The following is a 22,462-nucleotide window of genomic DNA, read 5'->3' as shown; positions in this document are numbered from 1 at the left end:
CCATTCTTTAAAAACAACCTTGACAACCTTTTAAGGTTGTTGAGGCAAATTTTGCCATCGATCATTACTAAATCCAACAGTTTTAAAGCACCACATCCTCATTTTGAAGTGATATTTTTGGCCACCTCATTAGTAAAATAGTCTGGGGGGGTAGCTCTGATTTTGGATGGCATCAACTGCCAGGGGATATGTATGGTTGTCAACATTTTACTGCAGCTATTAAAGAAATCCAAAAAAAGTGTTCAGCAGTGCAACCACGAAAAAAACATTAATAGGAAAAAATGAATTTGCCCCACAGAGAGACGCTTCGACAGACAAGGATTGGATATGGTTTGATTTCAGATGAAATGGGAGGGAAAAGCAGCAGCACATAATCAGATAACTGTCAGAATGAATCAACTTTATAAAATGACAATGTAAATTTGCCACTCTGTAAAATGCTTGAAGTCTGTTCCCACTGTATGAATAACCTGACCAATATTAGAGTGAAGTATGAAGTGGAGGTGGTCATTCGGTTTATTTCTTGCATTTTTCCAAAGCCAAATTATTCATCTAAAGGCAAAAAAAAAGTTCAAAAGTATTGATTTTTCTTCTAACCTGATCTAAAACTCCAACTAGGCTTCCACTCAACTTGTTTTATTTAGCTATTTATTTCAGTTACATCCCTTTTACATGACTTGTTTACACTTCAGTTTCCCAGAGCATCGACTTCCTGCTGGTTCCATTTATTTGCACTCAGTAAAGAGAGAAGTGGGAGGGAAAGACAGGAGACAAGACTAACTATTAGGCTGGTCTTGTTGATGAGACAATTACCCTCATCCAATGGGAAGGTGTCTGGTTCGACCTTCAGTGCCACCTCCCCACCTACACACCATCCTCAACTCCCTCACAGCCTTCCTCCAAATTGTGTCGCCAAGGTAACGTAGGAAAGTAAAGTAAAAGGGAGCACATGCTGCTTTCCTTGATGATGTGGCAGGACCTGGGTGATCAACGGGTCACGTTTATGTTTTTTCCTTCCCTTTCATTGTCTTCTGCTGTGATCACAGACAGAAAAAGAACAAGAGGCTGCCACACTGACTGCAGAGGAGTAATGAAATGGAGGCAAAGATAAATTAGGAGCCATTCATCAGCAACTGACACGAATGCACCGAGTTTGCTGGAGTTTCAGGTCTGGGTGCGGATCCATCAAGTTTGATGCTGAAGCCCAAATTGATCTGCTTAATTCTCTCCCCGGGAGTTTTTTCCTCCTTCTATTATTGAACCATTCTATCTCTGTTTGTTTCAGTTACCATGATGAGTAACCTCAATAAACAGTGTTGTGCAATGCAGCTGGAGTATAGCATAACCTTCATTTTTCAGACATGCTTGGTCTGCTTTCTCTCTCTATTTTTAATGCACTTATTAGTAAGCTTCTAACGACTCATAGAGGTGTTGCTTCCTACTTTCAGATTTTAAAAAATGTACCTCTAGTCTTTTATTTTAGTGCTGCCAGCGTTAATCTCATTAAAATGACGTCAACGCATTAGCACGGTTAGCTCGTTAATGCGTTAACATCGTGCAGCCATAAGCATGGGTCGATCTGCGTTAACTCGCTAACGGAGATTTGCCGTGTTAATGCGGCGTTAACGTCATTTTAACGAGATTAACGCTGACAACACTAGTTTGTTTATTTATTTATTTATTCATTTTTGATGGATGGAGTTCTCTCATTGGACGAGAGTACAGGATGTAGTGTAAAATACATTGAGTGACATCCCTTTTCCTGGGGTTTAATATGATCTTGTCCCACCCTTTACAGCTAGAACAGCTTTAACTCTTCTGGGAAGGCTTTCTGCAGGTTTAGGAGTGTTTATGAGAATTTTTGACCGTTCTCCTGGAAGCAAATTTGTGAGGTCGGACAGTGATTTCGGTCAAGAAGGCCTGACTCGCAGTCTCCAGTCTAATCCATTCGAAAGGTGTTTTATTAGGGTTGAGATCAGGACTCTGTGCAGGCCAGTCAAGTTCTTCCACACCAAACTCACTCATCCATATCTTTATGGACCTTGCTTTGTGCACTGTGTGATAGAAAATGTGTGCTTCACCTCATCTAACCTCTGTGTACTATTGATATGTATTTGTAACTTTCTTGTACAAAGTAAGCGTGTATGTAGCTGGGGAAACAATGCACTGTAAACTTTGCTCAAGGCCATGACGTGGTTCATTATCAGGCTGGTGCCCACATGATGGTGAGAATTTCACTCCCAACCGCTGAATAGACAAGATTGTATCCACACGATGGATGGATGTAAAGGACATGTTGTAGTTCGGCCTTTTTGTAAATTCTGGTATGAAGAACCCCTTTTGTGTTGTATTGATCCATCTGCAAATGTTTTAACTTTCTTTCAGTAAATCTCCGAGAATCTTTTTGGTTTTGAAGCTCAAATAATTTTTCCACTGCACACTGGTGTGCAGCCTTGCTGGAAAAGGGGGCATCCCTAAACTGTTCCCACAAAGTTGATATGCTGAATGAAGCATTAAGAGTTTCTTTCACTGGAACTGAGGGGCCGAGTCGAACTCCTAAAAAACAACCTCCTCCTAAAAACCCCTGCTCCATCAAGCTTTACACTTGGCACAATGCAGTCAACAACAAGTTCCATTCTCATGGCAACCACCAAACTCAGACTTGTCCACTGATTTGCCAAACAGAGGAACATGATTCATCACTCCAGAGAACACGTCTGCACTGTCCAGTAGCAGCATGCTTTACACCACCTCTTCTGTCATTTTGCATTGCATTTTGTGATGCAAGGCTTGGATGCAGCTGCTCTGCCATTGAAACCCAGTCCATTAAGCGCTCTACACACTTTTCTTGAGCTAATCTGAAGGCCACATGAAGTTTGGAGGTCTGTAGTGATTGACTGATTGCTGACTGATTGATTTTATGTGGCTCTGGCTGATTCTCAATCACTTCCACTTTGTTATAATTTCGCCAATCTTTGTAGAGGCGGTCTGCATGCTTAGGTGGTTTATTTTATACACCTGTGGCCATGGAAGTGATTGGAACGTATTTTGAATCATTTGGATGGCTAAGTGAATACTTGGGCAATACAGTGTATGTTTGTGTTGTGTCATATTTTCCACAGACCTATATGACAACTTACACAGCTCTGACTTCAATCATGTAATGCTGCTTTGTTTTTCAAACCAGCATTTTGTTTTAACTTAAAACCACAGAGGAAGGTATTTTATAAAACCTGAATCTGTGGAGTACATTCACTCATGTTCTTAATCTGAGGAGACTAAATTGTTCACCTAGAAGACTGAGATCCTTTACCAAATAGTTACCAAAGTATCTCTATGTATAAAGTTTTTATGTGGGACCTCTAAATGAAGGTTCATGGGGGGGGGAAAAACCCAGTACCATTCACAGAGAGTTGGGGAATGGCTGCAATCACAGCACTGTAAGATGGTGAAAATGTACCCTTAGGCCCCCTCCTCGATTCAGAGATGGTCTTTCCCTTTTCACATGATCAGTGGTTATTGGTCAGTGGCAGTTTAGCCACTCTCCTTTGACCTCTGATATCAACAAGGTATTTTCATCCAGAGACTTGCTTCTCGGATATTTTCTCTTTTTGAACAATTCTCTGTAAACTCTAGAGATGGTTGCGTGGAACATCTGAGATGATCAGCATCTTCTGAAATGCACCAAGAGCTCATATGCACCAACAATCATGCTACCTTCAAAGTCTCTTAAATCACCTTTCTTTCCTACTCTGATACTCTGTTTGAAATTCAGCAGCTCTTCTTGACCATGTCTACATGCCTAAATGCCTCGAATTGCTGCCATGTGATTGATTTGCATTAAGAAGAGGTTGAATAAGCGCATTTAAGAAAGTGGGCAGTGAGTGCATAGCCTCATGTAAAAATAATCGATGTGAGTCAGGAAATTTATTCTGATGGGAAAAGAAATGTCTAAAGTAACTCTTACCGCAGTCCAAATATTTCAAATATAGTCAGTCTTAAATTAAATGATGTCATCACCAGTGAGACTGGCCAGTGCTTGCATTGTGAAGGGTCTAAATAATAAACACAAATAGCATGACTGAGTATATTAATATGTTATGATGTCCCATAACACTCATGGTAATAGACTTGTTAATCAGCTGTCACTGTTTCAACCAAACGTGAAGATTTGGTGCTAATCCCGTATCACAGAGTGGTAATGTCAGACTGTCAGACTAGCACTGTTGAGCTGCTGTAACTAGAATAGAAGCAAATAGCTGGATGTCCACCCTCTGGAACTAATCACAGTTAATGAGAACAGCCCAATAAAGCAAAAAAAAAAAAAAAAAAAAACATGTTCAAACCAGCTTCACTTTATGTGACAATATTATGTTGCTAAAAACAACATGAATGCTCTGCTTTATCCTATTTGCTATGTGAAAATATAGACGACATGCTTAGCAAGAATCATTCTTACAAACTGTCTCTTCATTTCATCCTTAATTGCAATACTTTATGCAATTTTCTGGTTGCTTATTACACTTTCGAGTGTAGGGTGGTAGGTTTTTTGTTTGTTTTGTTTTATTTGTCAAAAATCCTTTAGTTTCCCAACCTAAAAAACTAAAATAAAGTAAATTATACCTGGATAGTAACTGTTGTGTGGATCAGCTGACACAGTATTTTGGTCTGACTGCGTCAGATATTTGATATTGTCACTGCAGGCAGTGTAGACACTGTTGTCCAAATTCACCCTTGTCCCCAGATTATTTTGGACAATATATGTGCTCTACGGTGTACATTCTAGGACATCGTCAGGTCTCAAAAAAAAAGTTGTCAGGTATCAGACAAAAAAATTGTCAGGTCTCAGTTGTCAGGAAAAAAGTTGTCAGGTATCAGAACACAAGGTACCAGAGAGAAAATCTTCCTGCAGGTGGCGGTGTTGTCATGTCCCACCCAGTGTTGCCAATTTAGCGACTTTGTCGCTATATTTAGCGAGTTTTCAGACCATCTTAGCGACTTTTTTTCTGAAACGCGACTAGCGACAAATCTGGCGACTTTTTCTGGCGTTATTAGAGACTTATTTATGACGACTTTTTGGCGTGAAAGCGCGTATCGCTCTTACTCTCAATAAGCAGCGGGTGCTGCGGTGGGCACCTCGCTCGTGCCAAAGCGCTCACAGGCGGAGGATAGTCCTCCCCCAGCTGCTATCAGGGCAGGGCTCCCGCACTGACTGTAACGCAGTCAGTTCTTCTTTTACTGTTATGTTGTTTTGTGGACCACAAAGTTTAAAACCACACACACACACACACACACACACACACACACACACACACACACACACACACACACACACAATAACTCCACCAGAGTGCCTGCTTCGGGTCACTTTTGCCGGTCCAAGCCCGGATAAAGGAGCAGGGTTGGAATTGTGACATTAAAAAAACAATAATTGCTAAAAGAAATTTAATTTGTAGTTCTAAATAAATTCTAAATGCATTTAAGACGTTTTTTACTGACTTTATGTCTCTTCCACGATGTTATTTCTCTCTCCAACAGCGTAGGTTAGAATTACATTAGCATGACCAATTATGCAAATTAGGCGATGACATCATTTTCGCTAAATGATGTCATCGCCTAATTTGCCTGTCCCATTTGGTTCTTTAGCCGTCAGAATTGTTGTCTGAAGACCAACAAGGATACCCAATGGATTTATTTTGCCAAATGGATCATCGTGGCATTGCCGTATTGGTCCATTTGATCGACCTTTGTTTTTATTATTTATTTTATTTTATTTTCAGCTGTTACAGACGGGACGGACATGAGTGAGGGATAGGAAAGGGAGAAAGAAAGAGGAAGGAAAAGAAAAACAGAAGGGGAGAGGGAAAGTGAGAAAGGGGGGAAAAAATAAATAAATAAATAAAATAAAATAAAATCTCCTGGATCACCAGTTGAGAGAGAAAGAATCGAAAACAAGCAAAAAAAAAAACAAAGTAACATACTAAACACAACACCATCGCATTAATCTAGCTAAGTGTAAACAGCAGTAAATACTAAATATTCAATGTTGTTGTGCAGCACGCAGGACAGACAGCGCACAATGTGCTTTGAAGTAGCAGCCAAGAAAGGTGTAATTTAAGTCTACGAATAGTGAACACGCGTGTGCACACCTGTGTGGATCAGCGCGCTTGTATTCAAATGGTTTCCACATGTAATGGTCTGCAAGAGGGTGTAGAGAGCCATAGCCCTGTCCCCCAGGGCATGAAGCAGGCATGGAGGAGATCCAGGCCCCAGACATCCAGAGTGCGAGAGCCCAAGGAGGACCACCGGAGGGGCATCCGTGCCACCTTCATGGGAAGGGCTAAGGATCCCCAGACGAGGCGTCACCCAGTAGCCACCGAGCAGAAGCTAGAGGGGCTGCACCGGCGTGCCCGCCGGCTCTGCCGGCAGCCAGCTGTGCCAGAGTGAACCGAGCCACAGGCCCAGAGGCCGGAGGGCTGAAATCGATTTCCAAATACGTCATCAACGTGTGACAGCGGGAGAGCGTAAGGTCATTGACCTCACCTGAGTTTTACTGCGGTTCAGGCTCCTAACGACACAAGGGCTGTATCCCAATTCAGGGTCTGCAGCTTTAAAGTGCGCAGCCTTAACGGTCCACAAGGGCCGCGTACTTAAAGGCCGGAAGTGAGAGGCTTGTGAAATGGGACAGTCTAGCCTCCGTCGCGCTGCCCTGGATGCCTAGCAACCATGATACTAACAGCTGGAAACGTTTCATACAGCTTTGTTTGACAGAAATGAAGGAGAAAATCTTTTGTTTGTTTGTTTGTACATGAGCTTTGATTTGATAAGTATCTGAGGCTGACTGTGAAATCATGATTATTGGGCTTCACGTCTGTACTGAACAGTCATTTAAGATTACCTAGTAAATAACAATTAGCTAATGTTGTTCATGAGACTAAAGTCATCTCACTTTGGTAATGTAAATATAATATGGCCAATATTAAAGTTATAATTTCAATCATTATTAGTTATTACAGCAGTGAATGAACTCTGTTTCAAATACTGAGCTTCAGTAAAGATTCAAGCTGCATTTATTTATATTATTTATATTTCCTGTCACCTTAAATCTTCACTCAAAGACAGGTTTCTTTGACACAGTATATATAACTGTGTTATATATATGAGAGACAAATATTGTTCTTTTAATATGTTGGCATTACTAAATTTGTCTCAGTGCTTAATTTAAATATCCATAAAATCATCACATTCTCTGTAAGATTAAGGTCAACTATTGAACGGCGTATATTTTAAAGTAAAGGCTTTAAAACCAAGTTAGTACAAACATCGCTAATGTCACATAACTTTGCCGACATTTGGCCAACAGTAATGTTTTAATGTTCTTCATTATTAAACATTCGCACATAAATAAGTAACATAATATTCAGTTGTAACACTTCCAATTTCTCCAATCAGGGCTAAGTTTCAAATGATGTGACTCATCCTGTGCATGCCCAATTCAGTTCTGCTATCACATGTGAAAAATCAGCACATTTTGTCAAACACAGACAATTTAACATGAAAAAAAGTAATTTGTATGCCAAAAAGTAAGTTTTTCTACTTTATTTAAATGTTTAATAGCATTATCTGCTTTGCAGTTAAACTCATCAAATTTAAATTATGTTATTTGTATGTCTATGGGGATATATTCTGTCTAGGTCTTTAGTGCTAATGTTTTAGCCGTTGGCTGTAATGTTAGCTAGTTCATGGCTATAGGAGTCTGGGTCAGTTGTAACAGCAACAGTCTGGGTTAGTTGTAACAATAATGCAGATGTTACAGCTTACCACACTATTACTTTAACTTATATTAAACAAGTTGGGGCAACGACATCAGCAGAGAGAGGTTCACTGGTCACTTTTGTATATGCGGTTAATGCCATTGGCAACACAATTCCTCCACTGTTTGTGTTCCCACACATACATTATGCAGACCACTGTGTCAGAGATGGACCAGTAGGAAGTACTGGTAGTGGAAATAAATCAGGATGGGTGCAAGAAACAGATTTCCTCATCTTTCTGAAGCACTTTGCAAACCACACCAAGGTAAGCCATGATAAAAAGTAATGGAATTGCGATGCTGGCGCACAACTAGATTTTTTCAGCTTCATTGTTATGTTCAAAATTGGTGCAAGAGCTGTAGGTTATAATGCCCACTGAGCCAATGAGGCCAAACTCAAGGAAGACCAACCAAAATTAAGGAAATATTCAGTTGCAGAAATTTCCATAATTTGTCTTTTTTGGGGGGTTGGAATATGTTCAAAAGCTAGATTTCTGCATTCTGTCACACACACACAGCTACATAAATGGCTCTAAGTGCATTCATGTGTTGAATAAACAAAGATTACATGTTAATGTTTTGTTAGTACCCTTATTTCATTGTGTTACATTTCACCCCAGGATATGTTACAACTAACCCAGACTATGGGGTTAATTGTAACATTTCACTCTTTGTGTTTGAGGCCATACCATGCAATGGGTAATTGTGCTGCAGAGAAAATAGCTGCACTATTTAATAGCAGAGACATGTAAATACTTTGCATTACATTTTGAATCCACTACCTTAAACGAGCTCCAATTTACAGACAGAAATGTCAAAAATGTTACAACTATCCCCGGTCTCCCCTACTTTTAAAAGTTTACTCTTCGGTTGCCCGTCTTCCGCCGTTTTTTTCCCCGGCAAAATTATCCACACCCACCGCCGCGCTATGCATTCTGGGATATGTTGGGCCACGAAGTCTACACTGCCACGGCCTTAAAATTCAATGAAATGAAGGACACATTTGAGGACCGCATTTCGAGCAGCCTTTGAATTGGGACAGCCTTCGTCGTGTCGCTGTGACGTAATTGGCCTTAAAATGCGGCCTTTAAGGCTGCAGACGCAGAATTGGGATACAGCCATGGTAAGTTAATAAACTTATCTTGGCCTGTATAGAGGCCATCCTGCTACACATGAAACACATCAGAGTCATAATTGTTATTTTAGTCACGTGTTTGTTTATTATCCTTATTGTTTTATTGTTTTAAGCAACAACTTCAAGAGGAGAAAAAACATAAACATGAGGCAGAAAATGAGATTGAAAATATGAAGAAAGAATTGTTGGAAACTCAAAAAGTGTTGGAGGAAGAGAAAATTAAAATACAGGAAGCAAAGAAAGAAATGGAAGATACAAAGAGTTACACTCAAAACATGAAGAAGGAACTGATGAAAGTGCAAGAAGAACTTGCAGAAGACAAAATTGAGGTGAAGGCATTCAAGAAAGAAATGACCGGCTCTGCGGTGACCAGGAAAGACTGCAAAGACGCACTTAAAGAAATACGAAAGCACAAAAAGGAAGCTAAAGAGCTCCTCAAACAGAAAGTGAAACTGGCCAAACAGCAGCTGAAAGAAAAATTTAAAGATGCCGAGGAGCAGCTCAACAAAACCTTAAAAGAACTAAAGGCAAAAGAAAAGAAAGCCGAGGACAGGAGGGGATTCTGGAGCAGACTGCTGAGAAAGAACTGACCCAGCAGCATCAAGTTTGAGGAGATCAATAGTTTCTTCCTCCTTCCCCCTCTCTCCACCTTTCTTTCACCCCATCCTTCTTCTTGGGACGTTTGTTTGTTTTTTAAAAACTCTAATCTAAATACATGTACTGAAATACACAAATAAAATTGCCATAACTTGACCTCATGTTGCCTGCTTCTTTTCTTGTGTGTCTGTGGATGTAAAACAGTAACACACTTTCTGCTCTCTCTTTAATTGTAAATAAATGCAATATGTTTTCATTTTAAAATGAAGTGCAAAAAACTTCTGCTCTAAATCTTTTTTTTTAGCAGAAAGCTTTTTTTTTTCCTGTTGTGGAAGTTTTCCATTTAAATAAAGCCTGCAGATGAGCGGTGAGCGGTAGCTAACATTCTTTAATCAAAACACACAAAGAACAGACAACCAAGCTTGATGAAGTCCCTGCATGACCGCGGGACAGACGGTCAGCAGAGTCTCCCTGAGCCTAGCATGGCTCTCAGTTAAATACCTTCTCCAGGAACAAAAGGCAGTACACAGCTGTTTCACACCTTAACACTAGAATTACTACCCTACTACTAGATTTACTAGCCCTGCGCAAATTTGCGTAAATTCCCCTGGCACTGCGTTGTCTTTACAGTCCCTGGCACAGCAGCTGCAGCAGCTTCAACAGCCTGCGTCTGTGCTAATATTTCCTTGTGCTACATGAATCGGCAACGAAGTTCCTGAGCTAGAAGACTCAGAAACAATCTTCTTTTGCCTGTCCACCCTGTACATGCCTTGTACAAAATGTAGGCATTCACCGCCGCCAGGTCCAGCATATTGTAGAAAACTGCTACTGACCACCTGCGTGTTGCTGCTCTTATGGAATACATCCGCACAAGTTGAGTAAGTTCATGCCAGACTTTATTCACTGTGCCCCATAACGGCGTTTTGCGCTGCAGCAGTCTGTGCGACAGTGACAGTGAAGTAAAGAAATTGTCTGTTGTGACGTTTCTCCCATCATCTAAAAACGGCTCCATCAGTTTCATGACCACGTTCTCTGGCAGCCTCTCTCCCTTCTGACGACTGGGGTCTTTTCCCAAGTAAGGAGATGCACTGCAGACATATTTGGTGTCCAAGTCCATGGCCATCCAGAACTTGATCCCAAATTTGTCTGGCTTGGTTGCGTTATACTGTGTGAATGGACAACGAACCTTGGTAGGGAACAGCTGTTCATCTATGGTCATGTGTTCTCCTGGAGTGAAACTCTTAGCACAGTTCTTGTTGAAGCGTGTCCAGATGTCGGAGATCGCCGCAAATTTATCTGTTTTCACCCGTTCTGCCCGCGTGTCCTTGTCATCAAATCGAAGGTGTTGCATAATTGAAATGAATCTATCTCGGGGCATTGTCTCTTTGATTACTGGCACCAGAAATCTTTCTGACCAGCAATCCACAATGGCACCAACAGGACACATGATTGCTCTTACAAACAGGATTGAAATGAATGCCATCAGTTCATGAACTGACAAATTCCAGTCCGGCTCTATTCTGTGGGCTTGATGGACCGTACACTCCCTGACGGTCTGCAGCATTCCCACGTCTAACAGGCAAAGGAAGCTTTGGAGCACACTTGTAATCTTACGCTGTCAGAAGATAGACAAATAGAGAATGGTAAATTTACATGGACCTCACTCTAAATGGGTTTATATAAATATCATGTGTAATATGGCAGTGACAAACCTTAGCAGACTCTGTGGGTCCAGCTTGTGTAGTGAAGCACGAGCGATTTGCTACTGCACTGGGCATTTCAATGTCCAATGTTTTTTCTTGAGAACTGAGACCTGACAATTTTTTTGTCTGATACCTGACAAATTTTTTCTTGAGACCTGACGATGTCCTAAAATGTACACCGTAGTGCTCACTTACATCTGGACGAGAATTTCCCTAAAATTTGAACAACATTACATCAAAAATGTTATTCTTTCAATACCCTCTATACCGCATATTTATATTTGGTGTCCACAGCTGTGAGTTGTTTTGGTAGAGAATTCATGTTCCCCTTAACTTAGTTTTTTTTCCCCAGAACCATCAATTATTCAATTATTTGTACTTTTTGCCAGTAAACTGGCCAGCATAGCTACATACATTCATTAACGAATTTGTACTTGCTGTTTCTTGTTTTGATTTCTATTATTATGTCTTATAGCTCATAAACGGCTTATAGCCACACTTTGTGTAAATATTTGAATATAGAATATATGAAAGTTTATCATTCTGAATTAAATGACCAAAAAAACCCTTTTTTTCCCCCTATTTTTTTGTGATGCCGTAGTACTTAATATACAGAGTGTATTAAAAAAGAATGGTCCAATTTCAAAGTATAATTGAAAGTGTTTTACAAACAATGGCATTACCTGCTTAGAATTATCAACCATTTTACAGGGAGTGCAGAATTATTAGGCAAATGAGTATTTTGTCCACATCATCCTCTTCATGCATGTTGTCTTACTTCAAGCTGTATCGAAAGCCTACTACCAATTAAGCATATTAGGTGATGTGCATCTCTGTAATGAGAAGGGGTGTGGTCTAATGACATCAACACCCTATATCAGGTGTGCATAATTATTAGGCAACTTCCTTTCCTTTGGCAAAATGGGTCAAAAGAAGGACTTGACAGGCTCAGAAAAGTCAAAAATAGTGAGATATCTTGCAGAGGGATGCAGCAGTCTCAAAATTGCAAAGCTTCTGAAGCGTGATCATCGAACAATCAAGCGTTTCATTCAAAATAGTCAACAGGGTCACAAGAAGCGTGTGGAAAAACCAAGGCGCAAAATAACTGCCGATGAACCGAGAAAAGTCAAGCGTGCAGCTGCCAAGATGCCACTTGCCACCAGTTTGGCCATATTTCAGAGCTGCAACATCACTGGGGTGCCCAAGAGCACAAGGTGTGCAATACTCAGAGACATGGCCAAGGTAAGAAAGGCTGAAAGACGACCACCACTGAACAAGACACACAAGCTGAAACGTCAAGACTGGGCCAAGAAATATCTCAAGGCTGGTTTTTCTAAGGTTTTATGGACTGATGAAATGAGAGTGAGTCTTGATGGGCCAGATGGATGGGCCCGTGGCTGGATTGATAAAGGGCAGAGAGCTCCAGTCCGACTCAGACGCCAGCAAGGTGGAGGTGGAGTACTGGTTTGGGCTGGTATTATCAAAGATGAGCTTGTGGGGCCTTTTCGGGTTGAGGATGGAGTCAAGCTCAACTCCCAGTCCTACTGCCAGTTTCTGGAAGACACCTTCTTCAAGCAGTGGTACAGGAAGAAGTCTGCATCCTTCAAGAAAAACATGATTTTCATGCAGGACAATGCTCCATCACACGCGTCCAAGTACTCCACAGCGTGGCTGGCAAGAAAGGGTATAAAAGAAGAAAAACTAATGACATGGCCTCCTTGTTCACCTGATCTGAACCCCATTGAGAACCTGTGGTCCATAATCAAATGTGAGATTTACAAGGAGGGAAAACAGTACACCTCTCTGAACAGTGTCTGGGAGGCTGTGGTTGCTGCTGCATGCAATGTTGATGGTGAACAGATCAAAACACTGACAGAATCCATGGATGGCAGGCTTTTGAGTGTCCTTGCAAAGAAAGGTGGCTATATTGGTCGCTGATTTGTTTTTGTTTTGTTTTTGAATGTCAGAAATGTATATTTGTGAATGTGGAGATGTTATATTGGTGTCACTGGTAAAAATAAATAATTGAAATGGGTATATATTTGTTTTTTGTTAAGTTGCCTAATAATTATGCACAGTAATAGTCACCTGCACACACAGATATCCCCCTAAAATAGCTAAAACTAAAAACAAACTAAAAACTACTTCCAAAAACATTCAGCTTTGATATTAATGAGTTTTTTGGGTTCATTGAGAACATGGTTGTTGTTCAATAATAAAATTATTCCTCAAAAATACAACTTGCCTAATAATTCTGCACTCCCTGTATGCTCAGTCCTGGTTTTCAGTTAACTGGACATACATTTATTCCTCTGGCTGTGGTATGGGGCCTCTCTTCAAGTGTTCTTGGCTTCGCTAGATGTTTATTAGAAGTTAATTTTCTTAACCATAGAAATCATTCTGAGATCATCCACTTCCAGGTCTTTTGGTCTTGCTGAGCTGGGCAGCGCATTTATTCTTTTTAAGAAGGAACCAGACTCCATATCCTGAAGTTGTTGTTTTTTTCTATCTCTGTAACAGGTTTATTTTGTTTTTTTCAACCAAATGATGGCCTCCTCATAATTTCATACTGTATTTAGAGTGCCTCTGACATGATACCAAATACACGTTAAACACTTGAACTCTACTCCAGATCTTTTACCTGATTAATTCATCACAGAATGATCAGGGCCTCATCTGGTCAGAAAACTGCTGTCAGTCAATCATGCAATTAGTTTTGTGCCTCTGAAAATGGGGGACTGTGTATAAAAATGTCTCTAAAATAGTTAATCAGATAATAAGACCTTGCTTTACAGCTGAATTGCTTAATTGCTGGAACAAACTGTAGTGGTGCACAGAGACAAAATCACAACAACAACAACAAAAAATCATAAAACATGTGTACAGAAACATACAGCAGATGACATACTGTATGTGGTCTCTCATAATTCAGTTAGATTTTAGTGACATTTTCAAAAAAGAAAAAGAATTAAAAAAAACACACAGGGACCACATTTAGATTTCATATATTTTAATTGATGATCACCAGGCTGTTTCCCTTTTACAATGAATCTGCAGTAGTTCTAGTTTTACCAGTTAGATTTAAAGAGACAGAGAGATATTGAATATTGCGCTGCGGAAGAAACCATAAATTTAATACAATGCAAAAAATAAAAAATAAAAATAAAAATAAGAGAGAGAGACAGAAAGAGAGAGAAAGAAAGAATCAAATAGAACTACCAGTACAGTGTCTTTTTTTTACAACATGTTAATAGGGCAAGCAATAAAAGCACAGCCCAGTTTTATATTAGGTCAGTACCAGTTAAGACAATTAGCTTTTTTTTTCAAATATACTTCTTTAAAATAGCATTGTATTTTTTTCATTATAATTATTATTGTTATTATTATTTCAATGTTAAACAAGTACATTCAGGATATAACTAAATAAATCACATGCAGAAAGATTAGATGGACAGATGACACCATACGTTGATTGTGATCATTTTAATGCAGGAGATGAAATCGAACTGAAAGATGCACTTTTTTTTCTTTCCATATCTTATCAGCGTTTTGTGTAGCTTCAGCTGTTTTTGATCATCCCGTCACATAAAACTGCCTAAAATAAACAAGATTCGCTTCTTCGTTGTATCTTTCAGATTTGCTCTTTCCAGAGCGATATGTACAAATCTGTGTACAGCACACAAGTGTGCGTGTAGCATTTTATTGAGTTTATCAATTTTATTAATGGTGTTTTGAGTCTGCATGTGTTTCAAGTCATTTTCAGGAAAAGGAAAAAGTTGCAGCTGCAGTTAGTACTATGTTACTGTGTTACTGTTAATATGTTGCTTGTGGGATCTCAGTTTCTTTCTTGAACCTTCCTCTTTCTTTGGAACAGAACTGAGACTGCAGTATCTGCTCGCCTTCTGCACGCCGTTACATTTATTTCTGTCTAAGTTGGTGTGAATGTTTTTTTTGTATTTGCATTTTTTCTTTGTTTTTGTCTATTGTTTTTGATCCAGCAACATTCATATGGTAGTACCAACTCTACATTCAGAAAAATAGATCTCCTGTATAGTGCATTCAGCTTCTGTATAGCAATACAGTTCAGTATTGAGTGATTCACAGCGTTCTACTTAATGCCTCAGGAAAAAAATCTCAAGGCCGGGTATTTGGAATCTGCCAACTTAAAAACATTATTCAAAGACAGTACAACAAATCAGACCATCCATAAAATCTGATTCGCACATTTAATAAAAAGCTTCTTCCTGCTTTGATCCCAGCTCATACAGCATCGAAAGGAGAAGTGAAAAGGACTTTTTGCTTGCTTGATCGGTTCACAGACATTTAAACATGTCTTCAGGGGAGTCATTTTAAAACCTTCATGCTAGGCTGGATATGTACTTGTGCGTACGCAGATGTTTGATATACAACCTGCATCAAACTCAGAGATTCTCTGCAGGTGTGATTTGTTTTAAAAGAAAGGAAAAACACACAGAAGCCATGTCTGCCTCTGAAACAACACAAGCATGGGATGCATATCAAGGCTTGTACAGTGCATAATGGATGAGGGCTATGATGAAAAGAAAAGGAAAACAACATTCAGTGGCAGCTGTGTGAGTTCGCCATCTTTGATTTTAAAACTAAAGTAGAGCGGGCAGAACAGCGAGGCATTGGAAGATGAGGTATAAAGTAAGGAGTCTTATGAGCAGCAAGATATTGGCACTGGTCCCAGGCTAGCCCGAGGTGATGACGCGGTCTAGCCTTAGTTTCTTCCGTGTATTGAATCCAATTGAGGTAAAGGACTGACTAAAGTTTAGCTGTGAAAGCTTTTAATAGCAACATCCTGACAAAAAGGACTTTTTGGGAATCAAAACCAGCCATGCGTCCTCCATCCTGGCCCTCCTTTTTAGCTTTAAATCAGCCAACAAAAGAAACATAACAAAACAACAAAAAAACATAAAATATTTCTTGATTTTATATCTCAAACAAAGAGCAAATTAACCTCTGAAAAGTAAATCGGAATTGGATTTGCTTTGCAGCACCAAATTTAAAGGTTAAATTGTGAATATCTTTTAAAAAACGTGCATATAAATTAGGAAATGAAACATGGCCCAATGTGAATATGAGCTGCTCTCGAGTCTGGCTGTAAACAAGCAGAAAGACCTTTCACAGTGAACTCACAGAAAACTCGCCTACAAAACCAAAACCATGCTGCAATTAAAAACAGCTACTCAGAGCGTACTGTATACTCAAGCACACAAAAAACTACTTCTAAAACATTCCTACAGTATATCTGTGACCATAACCCACATTCATGCTCATTCTCTCTCTCTCTCTCTCTCTATATATATATATATATATATATATATATATATATATATATATATATATTACTGTGACTAACATCAGGCAATTGCTTCATGTTGATCTCGTCCCTCGCTATTAGCAAGCTCAGTCTGGAGGAACGTCCTGTACATAGTTTAATTTATATTATTGAAAACTTCCTCTCTGCTACTACACAAACTCTCTGTGCTTCGACTTCAAACAGCGCCCCATCCCCGCCTCAGAAAAGTGCATTGCTATTTGGTGCAACACGTTGCTCTCAGACATTCATATTGGTTAGAACGTAGTATTTTGATATGAGGATTTAATGCTTGGCTTGAATTATACGGTTCCAAAGTTTGAGCAGTGGGAGAGTACTATATCGCAGTGCAATTTACAACTTTAGTGTATGAAGAGATTGGTCCTCAGTTTTAAAGTTTTCTACTTGGTTTCTTTCTTTCTTTTTTCTGACTCTGCTTCAAAATGGCTGACATGTCCATAAAACATCCTCCGCTCTCTAAAGGCACGTGAAAGAAGCCTCCTGTAACATGTTTTTGTTGTGAAAAGTACCCCCCTCCTTAATAAATAGAAATACTGCAGTTCCCGCTGGCATATCGTTACCACTGAAGGGACGAGCAGGCAAGCTTTCGTTGCTACATTTGCCACAGGTCACTGCTTGCTGTTGTGTTTTTTTCTTTCCCATCCCTTTGTGATACTAACGGAGACGGTACATTGTAGCTAAACAGGAGGAAATGACAAGAATTAAACCCTCTCACTTAAAACGCTGCGTTCGCCTCAGGATCAAATCATCACAAAATATACAATTTATTCAACAGAAACTCTGTGTTGATATGAAACATTAATCTTATATGCATACTGGAGTACACAGAACCAACAAAGACTGTGATAAAGACTTAAAGAAGAACACCCAGCAGAGATGTGATTACTGTAGAAACGTCGTCCCTTTTGCCTGGCGCCTACTGAAATCACTTGAGCGCAGACAGCCAAACAGTGTAGTAGTCTATCCACACTATACTGCATTTCACACTTGAAAGGCCGGCTAAAGAAAGGTTTAACCCTACGCAGTTCTCTCCAGAAGAGTCCGAGCTAAAACACAAGCAACATGCACCAGCTAAGCTGTGAGAGCCAGAAGAAGAAAGAGTTTTCCAGGCACCTCCTAAAACTTCACCACAAATCACAAGAAGGAACTTTTTTGTTGTTTTGTTACATAACATCAATTTATGCCGTTATCGAGTTAATCAAAACACTACTGTAGCATGAGCTGAATTGCAAAGGATGCATTTTGCTGTGTACGCCGATGGAAAAGAAAGGTTCGGATTAAGAAACGAAAGCTTTTCTAGTCTTATAAAAACACTTTGCGTATGATCTTAAGAAATAATTGATCACGGATTCGTTTAGACACCATTTTGGAGATGATGAGAATTCCTAGTTCAGTAGTGTTTTGGCACTTGTTTTGACCACTTGGAGGTCTAACTTTGCAATGTAATTTGAGTCACCTTTGTAAGAGCTACACGTGACTAATCTTGATCTTTAACTGTGGCATTATTATTCCTTTGTGGGATAATGATCTATGTTTATCTGTCAGGTGTAAATATGTTTTTGAAAAGTATTTAAATTTGTTCCACAACTGCTAGCGCTTCTATAAGAAATGTGTAAGGGCAGACATTTAACTCACAGAAGAAAACAAATATAAAAAGTACGGTATTATTTGCGAGATAGCCCCACTATCACAAAGCATATACCCAGAATTTTGACTAACAGAATCTAGTGTATTGAGGACTGCAGCAAATGGGTCTGAGACTGGTACCATGAGAGAATGAGAAGCTTTGAAGAAGCAGAGTACTGTTCGCTCTCGCTCTAACGTCATGATGAAGAGGGAGGGGTTGTTGGCGGCGGGAAAAGCGGAGCGGTGCCCTCGAAGCTCAGAACTCGATCTTGCAGGCGGGGAAGGACTCATCCTGCATGACTACGGTGCTGCTGGAGGCCAGAACCATGATGTTCAGGTCCTGCTGCCTCTCGTGCGTCTGCTGATACCATTCCCGGGTCACCTCTGTGTCATGGGTCGGGATCAGAGTAACCTGACAGAGATATAACAAAAGGAAATGAGAGGCGAGCTGGCAGGAAGGGAGTAGGACAGATTGATTTGGAGAGGACTCTGGAGTCAGAATTTGTACAGGTCCAATGGCTAGTGTTTTAACTAACAGTACATAGTCTCCAAACCATTCTCCAGACAGATCTACCTGCCAGAGATGTCTTATATCATCAATGCTGTTCATACGTGCCACAGGGCCACTGACTGTATAAGACAGCGTCCAAACCGAAAGTACTACTATTGATCCACTCAGTTACGCTCTGCACTCTTCTATTTTTGACTGACTGAGCCTCTACCTCTAAAACAGTTCTTATAATTCAATTCAATTCAATTTTAGTGATATAGCGCCAAATCACAACAACAGTCACCTCAAGGCAGACTCTGAAATACAAAAAAGAACAACAGGAAACCCTTTTCTTAGAAATACAATAGACGTGATATAAATTTTATTAGCATATTAAAGATACTCCCTCTATATCACCCTTCTGCCTCTTATGGATGCATCATATATTGCTTAGAATTTGGATGAGAAAAGGTGTCCAAAAAATGGAGATTTGTACGTGGATAGTAATCTTCTGACAATTAACCAGTAATCTCAGATATATGAGTTTTGTCAAAAATATTTTCAAAAACATGCAATTAAAACATCTGATATCATCAAAATATAGGCAATGTGAGCTGCCATGATGCCATCTTGGGTACTCTATTCTTCACAATAAGAACAGCCTTGTTTGCTGCATAGTGGTGAATCCAGTACTGACATGTGTGACAGAATACAGATGAAAGGGAGCGGGGACGGGGACGCTTTAAAACCAAATACTTAATCTATTCAAACTAGAACGAAACTGTTAACATACAAACTGCTGATGAGGAATTATATTGCACCAGTGAACATTTCTAACACATGTGTCAAATGTTTGAGGGAAAAGCCACTCTCTTTCACTGTGTATGGGACTATCCTAAATTACAACTATGCTCGAAAGCAGTTGTTTAAATTTTATCAACTGTAAATTTAAAGATTCGCTATCAGGCAATAAATGTACATATTTGGTAAATAACCCAAAATTTTTACTGTCTTAATTAATTTTGGACTGCAGTAGAACAGGAGGCCAAAACTGGATTTACCAACAATACATGCATGAGTCAAAGAAATGGCACGGCACTCTGACGGAAAGACTGACTTAGATAACAAGAGGAAGAGCAGGAGACTTTAAAACACTGTGGAAAACTTTAGCTGAATTCCTTGGTCGTCAAGGTGCACAGTTATTTTTAAAGTGCTCTGTTGCCGAGTGTGTGTTTTCTTAAATATGTTTAGTTCATAAACCATGTGAGCCAAAAGCTCAGGCTTCAGATTGCTCTAAATGCTCAATAGCCTTAATAGGGTCATGTTGTGCACACCATAGACAGCGTATAAGGTGGACATGGCTATCATGACATCGCCAATCGGTTTCTTAAGTCCAGTGAGTTGGGAGGAGCAGCTAATCAGAAGAAAGTTGGCTTAAAAGGAAATGAGGTAAAACAGCTTTTTTTAGACAGTAGGTTAATTGAGGGGCTGCACCAATTAACCCCTGAATTTATCTCACACAATTAACTGTGTGAGATAAATAAGGTTTACTTTGAGCTGTGACTCACACAAAGCTACTCTTATAGGAATATAAGAAAGGAGTCGGAAATGAAAATAGCAAACGTTTAATTTTTTTATTACAATTTGATAATTGATAATGTGCTCACTTGAGCTATAGCTGTCTTTTCTTTAGAGACAAGAATGACGTTCTAGTTATATTTGCTGCTGTGGGCCACAAGGTCAAGTAAATGTACACATTAGGTGCTCTGCAGGATACAGTGAAGTCATCAGCCTTATTATGATTATTATCCTTTTAGCTCAGATGTCTACCAACTTCTTTAATAAGAAAGTGTTGATTCCATGATTGCCATGGTTTCCCAAAGTAATGAATCTATGCTGTGCACTTCATATATGTAATCCAGCGGTCCCCAACCTTTTTTGCGCCACAGACTGGTTTATGTCCGACAATATTTTCACGGGCCGGCCTGTAAGGTGTTGCGGGTAAATACAGCAAAATAAAACTAGTACCGGTACCAGAAAAAGAACATTTATTCATAACACATGGTAAAAGACCCAGGGAAACAGTTAATGATAAAAACGATTTAAAAAATAACGATAAAAACGATAAAAACCCTGAAAACCATAAATTTCACACCCGAGCCTCAACTCTTGCTGATGTAATCTATCCATATATTATAGAGTACATATATTATAGTCATAGAAAACGTGAGAAAATATCAAAAGAGAACAAGATGCTGAAGCTAAGGCAGCGAGGGGATAAATACCTGCAAATTGGAGCCCCACTGAGCTTTGCCTTCCAGCAGGGCATCCAGGACTCCACGGCTAGGCTCTCCACTGCTTGGGTCATTCCCACTCACAACGTAGTATGCAGCCCGCACTCTCTTGAAGAATTCCTGGTCCACATTCTTGGCACTGCAGTGGTTGGGCACATAGGCCAGGTCAACATAGACAGGTGGTCCAGGGGGGACAGTCGAACTGGATTTCTGGGCGTTATTACCTGGAAGTGATCAAGGATACAAAATAAGAATTCAAATATTAAAAATGACTTTCCTGAAAATGCACAAAGGAATAAGCGCTTTCATCAAGTGAGATAATTATCTAATTCATTCATATGACGAAATTATTTTTGTTTGGATTTTTAAATGTGATCCGATTGGGACCTGAACATTCTCCATTTTGTTTGAAGTGCTAATGTTATCACCACCTGAGGAGTTATCGCTTGAAGTGATTTTTCTTAGAAAAGCTTTGTAAGTAATGAGTTCTATTGTTATACAATCAACCTTGATGTCACTGTTTTGTGTGCAACAGCCATAGACTTAAAATTCAAGACAAACATAGCCAATAATTTTTCAGCTGTGAAGCCTCAATTTGAGCATTTTTGCCTTTGTCACTTTGGCTTTTTGAAAGCAGATGCTACAGGTCTGACGAAGCTTGCCCTGCTTAATCATTCTTTTTACTCTGATGAAGGCATACAAAATGAAAAATATGAACATCATGTTTCATGGACCCCTTCTGGCCATTATAAATAATACAGGTTAAAGGAACCTTTTCAGTGGCATCACTTTTCAGACCCAGAAGCTATTTCCATCAAACAGTAATACAGCAGGTAAATAAGTATTAAAAAAATCATAAATTTTCTAAGAAAAGAGGTGCAGAAAGGCATGGAAAGTCACGACACCTACTGAAATCTATCAGTAATTAGATAATGAGCTCTCTCAAGACCTTAACCTTATTGAAGAGTTGTCCAAGAGCCAAGGAGTACTTGTGGAGCGTTACAGAAAGACCTGGAATCAGCAGGTACAATTGTTTCAAAGAAAACAATAAGTAATGTATTCAACCGCCATGGCCTGTATCATGGCAATGGAGTCACACAAGACTCCATTGCTGAAGAAATGTTAATGCATGTTAAAGCACATTTCAAGTTTGCTGAACAACATTTAGACAAGTCTGTGAAATACTGGAAGGATTCAGTCTGGCTAGATGAGACCAAAACTGAAGTCTTTAGATGCCACGATATATGGAGATCAAAAGTCACTGCATTTCACCAAAAAACATCATACCAACAGTGAAGTCTGGAGGTGGGAGGTGAAATCTGTTTTTTAGCATACAGTACTGCTTCATATAACAGAAGGAAGGATAAATGGGAAAATGTGCCAAGATATTCTAGGTATAAATCTGCTGCCATCTACCAGGATGATGAAGATGAAACAAGTGA

General features: G+C 39.6%; 1 protein-coding gene across 1 annotated transcript in view; it reads right to left on the bottom strand.

Annotated features, from left to right (window-relative positions):
* Nucleotides 1-16,998: 16,998 nt before the first annotated feature.
* Nucleotides 16,999-22,462, bottom strand: part of map1ab (microtubule-associated protein 1Ab) — a 95,114-nt gene continuing 89,650 nt past the window's right edge. Inside the window, exons 6-7 of the mRNA XM_085282887.1 lie at nt 21,012-21,244; nt 16,999-18,648 (exon numbers count right to left, since the gene is read on the bottom strand). Coding sequence (XP_085139013.1) covers nt 18,493-18,648; nt 21,012-21,244 — 389 coding nt within the window. The 3' untranslated portion in view covers nt 16,999-18,492. The remainder of the gene's footprint in view (nt 18,649-21,011; nt 21,245-22,462) is intronic.

The sequence above is a fragment of the Mchenga conophoros genome, linkage group LG7 (genome assembly GCF_057382185.1).
Source record: "Mchenga conophoros isolate Kocher_MC1m ecotype Shallow Benthic linkage group LG7, M_conophoros_male_GT1.1, whole genome shotgun sequence".
NCBI lineage: Eukaryota > Metazoa > Chordata > Actinopteri > Cichliformes > Cichlidae > Mchenga > Mchenga conophoros.
This window is presented reverse-complemented; position numbering and strand designations above follow the sequence as displayed.